At 47.7% G+C, this 6,235-nt stretch overlaps 1 protein-coding gene across 1 annotated transcript in view; it reads right to left on the minus strand.

The window, feature by feature from the left end:
- The window catches only part of PRPF4 (pre-mRNA processing factor 4), a gene marked incomplete at its 5' end in the record, with an annotated part of 8,728 nt that extends 2,499 nt beyond the window's left edge, over positions 1-6,229 (minus strand). Inside the window, 9 exons of the mRNA XM_009890282.1 lie at positions 164-287; positions 913-971; positions 1,285-1,379; positions 2,310-2,403; positions 2,658-2,737; positions 3,548-3,635; positions 3,847-4,033; positions 5,293-5,470; positions 6,200-6,229. Coding sequence (XP_009888584.1) covers positions 164-287; positions 913-971; positions 1,285-1,379; positions 2,310-2,403; positions 2,658-2,737; positions 3,548-3,635; positions 3,847-4,033; positions 5,293-5,470; positions 6,200-6,229 — 935 coding nt within the window. The remainder of the gene's footprint in view (positions 1-163; positions 288-912; positions 972-1,284; positions 1,380-2,309; positions 2,404-2,657; positions 2,738-3,547; positions 3,636-3,846; positions 4,034-5,292; positions 5,471-6,199) is intronic.
- Positions 6,230-6,235: the final 6 nt, after the last annotated feature.

Consider the following 6,235-nt stretch of genomic DNA (forward strand, 5'->3'; position numbering starts at 1 on the left):
CCTGCTGAAGAAGGTAGCACATACTGAGGCCAGGAATTGCACTGGTATAACTACAAGAAAAGGTTATATTTGCAGGAGGGTGGTGAATGTCCAATGTTTAATAACACAAAAGAAACCCCAAAACAACAGTGCTGCAGCTCTGCATGTCTGGTATCATTCTGACCTTTCAAGGCTCCAGAGTTTGACAGACCCATCAGCCGCACACGAGGCCAGGTTAACGTCCTTCTTGTCAAGGGAGACAGTGGCTTTGGGATGGAAGACTATTGCTCCTACGTTGGTGGTATGTCCTTAAGACAAAGGAAAATCAAAGTTGGTAATCTGCCACGTGATCTTGGCCAGTTCTTCAGAAAAACAGCATTTCTTTGTTACTAATTAGTCAGGTACCAGTGAACACTTTCACCGTGTCCTCCCATATTGGGTGAAATTGCATTGTAACTACCAGACGTATCCATCCTACAAACAGCTAAACTGCACTTCCAGCAGCGCCCACTGCTGCCAAGGTCTGTAATCCTCAAAGTATAGTGGAAATTCACATATAAATCACAAGATTTGTCCTCACATTTGTATTTAGTCGAAGTTGTGACCGAACCTCACTGCCATTAAGTGGCCTGGCCAAAACCGCTGTTATTTGGCTCAGAATAACTCAAACCAGGTTTTGAAACAAAACAAACCAAGATTATTCAGAAACAGAAACAACAAACTCAGGTCTCGGCTCTAAGAGAAAGGCCAGGACTTCCTCTTGATTATGAAACATGTGCCCACGCTTTGCAAGCCTGAGTGATGCTCTCAGTGGAATAAATTCTGCCCAAAGAACACTACATTTTGAGTCACAAAATAACGCAGATATGGGAACTCAACCCAGAGAGGAACACAAGAATTAAGCAAAGAGTCTCAGCGAAAACTGTTTTCTACCTCGTAAGGTGTGAACAAGGTTGCAGTCAGGCACGGACCAGAGCTTGCACAATCCGCTCCTGTTGAACACAAGCAGGCGTCAGTGTAGACAGGAACATCAAAGCAAAGACCAAACACAGAGCTGCAAAACCACCCTGGGGGGTTCTGCAATGACTAAAATACTAATACACTTCGGGCAACCAACCATAGGGACTAATGGACTCAGATTCAAACCTCTGCTAAGCTCTAAAACAGGGTGAAGAGAGAGTTCAGAGCAGGAAGAAAAAGCATTTCTGAACTCTCACAATTCACAGGCCTCGAATAATATCCTTCTCCTTCACTCCTGCTGTGCTCTCTCAGCCCCAACAGCAAGTACTGTAGAAGAAAACTTACCAGCAGGCCGTAGCGAGGAGTTTGGAATTGGGGCTGAAGTGGCAGTAGGAGAGCGGGCGATCGTCTCCAATCTGACTGCAGAAGTTATTCAAGGACTGTAACCAAATACAAACAAAACAATCAAAGAGTAAAGTAGAAACAACCTAGGGAAAGCCCTGGCCAAAGACTGAGATGAAGGAGGCAAATGTAGGCAAAGGCCTTTGGAAAGTCACTTTCGAAGGGAGGAGCTACCTCGGAGCCACTCCAGCTCCAAGCAGGAGGGCCACGCAGCCTGCCCGATGTACGCTAGCACAGCCCCAGGGCACAGCTTAGGTCTCAATGTGCCACCCTACTTGCCACCAATAACCCTGCAGGCCTGCTTTGAAACTACGTGTTTGACAGAGAACTTACTGTAGTTTTGGTCTCTTTCTACAACTCATCCAACAAACAGAAGCACACAGACCAGGGCAGGCAGTGTGGTGCGCTTAGGGGAGAAGCAAATCCTCTGGCAGCTACTGCCTCTGGGCGTAAACAGGATTAGAGTGGCAGCGCACTGTGCTTGAGCCTCTCTGTTCGGTTAAGATGGAAATCTGACTTAACATGCTTGAAAAGGGTGTCTCAGAGTAATCTAAAACATGTTTTGCATTACTGTGTTGGCTATTATTTCCCTTCGTTTTATGCACTTGCGACCATTGCACAAGAAGAGGAGCGAGCAGTCCTTTCCTAGCCGCTAAAGCTGCGACAAAGCCAGGAATAAATTCCTTTAGCTTCACAGGCAAGTGGCAAGGCAATGCAGGGATGTTTCCTCATCCCTTTGCTGTGCAAGGGGACAACTAAAGTACGTCTCTCTCAATCACTGAAAAAAGAGTTAGAACATGCTTTATGCATATCACAGGAAAACAGAGAAAAAGCAGAGCTTTCCAACAGATGACAATGCAGAAAACTACACGCATCTGGACAGCACCTCCGGGCAGCTGATCTCTTTCTGATCTCTTTGGAAATCAGCAAAGTTTTAAACACAGTAGCTGCGCAGCTGCCAAACCTACTCGTAGGGATTTGTGTAGCTCCTGTCTCTGCGATGTCCTGGTTGCCTCTGGAATCTCTTTGAGCAGCCGGGCTTCTTCTAGTCGCTTCACTGCCCTGTGAAGAGGAAGGGTGGAGTAACAGGTCCCTACATTTTCCCTGCCCTGCTCCTGTAAACAGGCCTTTCCCCTTCTTCCCCCATACCGGGCTCAGTCAGTCACTGAGAACTCAAGCTCTGAGCTCACTGGACTTGTCTACCAGTGCACATTCTCCATGCCTTTGATCTCAAATTTCCTGCACTACCCACAGTGGGATTAGCAGCTAGATTTTACAAAAGGTTCCATTTCCCTCCTTGTGCTGTTTTATCTCACCTGGGGAGAGAGTAGTTCGCAAGCCACAGCCTCGCTGTTTTCAAACTGCGTGGTCCTTCGTGGTACCAGGTTTGCTGATACTGTAAGAAAAAGAACAAAACCAAAGAAAAACCTAATGTGACATCGCTCTTCCATTCAGTTACCCTAGGTGACCTCCTCTTCATACATAAGTGCCACCAAGGCATCTGCTCTTATATCTTGCTGTGTTAAGGCCTCTTTTTAAGGGCATTTTGCATAACTATAAGCCCTAAAAAAGGAGATTAAGAGAGACAAGTCAAACTCTTTGCCCTGCAGACCAGATGCTGACATGCTGCCATTTCACTCAATATTCCCATTAAACATCAACTCATTTTATTTAAGGATGTACAGCTGATGATTATACTCCCTCCTTCCCAACACATCACCCAGTAAAAAGAAAGCCCAGAGCTGCAGAAGTTGTCCTTATTTCTTACAGCAACTCCCGAAAATAATAAGCAAAAAATGGACTCAGAAAAGAGAAAGGAGAAGCAGAAAGAAAGAAGCGTCAAAGGCCGAAACAGATGCAGTAGCAGAAACATAGTTTTTTCTTCCTAAGTATGAAGACAAACAACAATAAAGGACTCACTAGACATCTGGATTGTTATTTAGTATAATCTCCTGTTTTACATGCTGTATGCAGCATGGAATTTGGCCTGGAGTACAAGCCAGATTTACGCTCCTGATTTAGATAACACATTGTCACAGTTTTGCTAAAATGGGCAACACAGAAAGAGCATGGAGGGATGACATGAAAATCCACAAACTGACCAAAACCAAGAGTCCTGGACGCAGAAGAGATCATCAAAATAAGGCACCTCAAAGGGTATCATACCTATCTCCCTCAGCACTGAGAGAACAAGACAGACCATTACCTCTTCTTTGGATTTTTTAGACCTGTCGTCATCTTTCCTGGTCTTTTTTAATGCGTCTGTGCCAACCACCGAAAGGATATTTCTTAACCTAGAAGTAAACACATTAAATCATAATCACTCAAGTGAATTCTCAGCTAACCTGACAAATAATCACTGTCTGCCATTCCTTCTTTCTCAGTGTTCTTGCTGCATTGAAGCATTACTGACTGCCAGCATGCACTGTGTCCTGACTACAAGGAAATGTCAGGAATTTGATAAACAGTGTTCCCCGTTTGCAACACTCAGGGCAGACACAGCACCTCTCCCTCCTTTCTGCAGGACCTTCTCCAAAGAGCGTGATGGGCTCCCCAAGCGCTCGCAAACAGGCTTTCACTTCAGAGTCGTCAGTGGACACGTTGATCTGCCGGGCTCTCTTCCTGCGCTCAAACTCAGCCAGCACTTCCACCTGCCGCTCACTCATGTGGTCTTCAAGATCGAAGACCTCACCTGAACAAAAACCAAAACCATCAGGTTGAAAACAAGGGGATGAGAAATCCTGGTCTCTAAATTGGTGAAACACAGATTTGACAGATGGACCACTCGGTAGACAAAGAGCTGGCTAGATAGTGGCACTCAAAGCGTTGTGGTCAACCGCTCGATCAAGTGGAGAGCAGTTAGGAGTGGTGTTCCTCAGGGGTCAGTACTGGGACCAGTGCTGTTCAATATCTTTGTTGGTGACATGGACAGTGGGGTTGAGTGCACCCTCAGCAAGTTTGCCGATGATACCAAGCTGTTTGGTGAGGTAGACACGCTGGAGGGGAGGGATGCCATCCAGAGGGACCTGGACAGGCTGGAGAGGTGGGCCCAAGCCAACCTCATGCAGTTCAACAAGGCCAAGTGCAACGTCCTACACCTGGGTCGGGGCAATCCCAAGCACAAATACAGGCTGGGCAAAGAATGGTTGCAGAGCAGCCCTGAGGAGAAGGTCCTGGGTGTGCTGACTGACAAGAAGCTCAACATGAAGCAGCAATGTGCAATCGCAGCCCAGAAGGCCAACCGTATCCTGGGCTGCATCAGAAGTGTGGCCAGCAGGGTGAGGGAGGGGATGCTTCCCCTCTACTCTGCTCTGGTGAGACCCCACCTGGAATACTGCATCCAGCTCTGGAGCCCCCAACACAGGAAAGACATGGACCTGTTGGAGCGGGGCCAGAGGAGGCCACGGAGATGGTCAGAGGGCTGGAGCCCCTCCGCTGGGAGGTGAGGCTGGGAGAGTTGGGGCTGTTCAGCCTGCAGAAGAGAAGGCTCTGGGGAGACCTCAGAGCCCCTTCCAGTCCCTAAAAGGGCTACAGGAGATCTGGGGAGGGACTTTTTACAAGGGCATGTAGTGACAGGATGAGGGAGAATGGCTTCAAACTGGAAGAGGGTAGATTTAGATTAGATATTAAGACGACATTTTTCACTATGAAGGTGGTGAGCCCCTGGGGCAGGTTGCCCTGAGAAGCTGTGGCTGCCCCATCCCTGGAGGTGTTCAAGGCCAGGTTGGACGGGGCTTGGGTGGAACTAGATGATTTTCAAGGTCCCTTCCAACCTAAACCATTCTATGATTCAACAATCCCTCTCAAACAGGAAGATCCAAACAAAGAGCCAACAATTCAGGCAATGGTTTCACATTTTTCACTTTAAATTACGCTCAAAGTTGATCAAAGGCTTTTGAAAGTGTCACATTCCACATCGAGACAAAAAAAAAAGTGGTTAAACATTCTCACCACTGCTTATGTTGATATTGCCAGCCTCAAGCGCAGCTTTCATCGCCTCTTTTCCCAACAGCCCTGATTCTCCTTTTGCCAGACGCTCCCTTTCCTTCTCTTCCAAACTGCCATAAAAGATGGGTGCTCTCTTGGCTGGAGGAGCATCGCCCTCCTCTGTGGGCTTGCTCTTTGTGGCCTGGAAGGTAAATACAGAATTTTTAGCATGTTTTGGCTAAAAAGGAGACAACAAACAGCTTGGCTGCCCAAGAAAACACAGCTCTGCTAGAGAGAAAGTTAATACATACATCATGAAGAGACCCTGAAATTGCATGAGATGTTAATTTAAGACAATAAGGCTATACCTCAAGTGCAAAGATCAAAAGTGAAATGCCACAATAAATAATTTGCTTAAATTAGACTATGTTGACTTCTGTTTCTTTACTATCAGCTTAGACCTAATTTTTAAGGATCTGGGCTTGATGTTTTTTTTTTTAATTTTAAAAAACCCAACACAAAACTTTTCCTATCTTCCTGAACAAGCCCTAGAAAAGGCACAAGTGATACCACCCGCCAGCCCTCGGTGCCCCCGCTGGAAAGCAGAGGAAGATAAAACGTGAACAGCTCCTTCCTCGTGGAAGAGGAGCGTTACACCAAACTTTCCAAGAAAAGCAAAAGGTTTCTATAAAAACGCGTGAAAACACGTGAGCGCTCCGGTCGCGGCCTCCGAATGGCTCCGGTGTCACCGACGGCACGAGGCCCCTTCCCATAAGGGGGCCTCTCCACCATGGCAAACCCCACAAGTCCCGAAGCAAACGTGAGCTCCCGGCTCGGCCCGCGGCCTCCCCCCGCTCCTCGGGGCCCGGGGGTCGGTACCACCCCCACTCGGGAAACGGGCCCGGAGCCGCCGTCCCCCCCAGACACCCACCTCCGTAGGCGCGGGAGCACGCACCGCGGGGCGGGC

The sequence above is a fragment of the Charadrius vociferus genome, unplaced genomic scaffold (genome assembly GCF_000708025.1).
Source record: "Charadrius vociferus isolate BGI_N301 unplaced genomic scaffold, ASM70802v2 scaffold398, whole genome shotgun sequence".
NCBI classification, from domain to species: Eukaryota; Metazoa; Chordata; class Aves; order Charadriiformes; family Charadriidae; genus Charadrius; species Charadrius vociferus.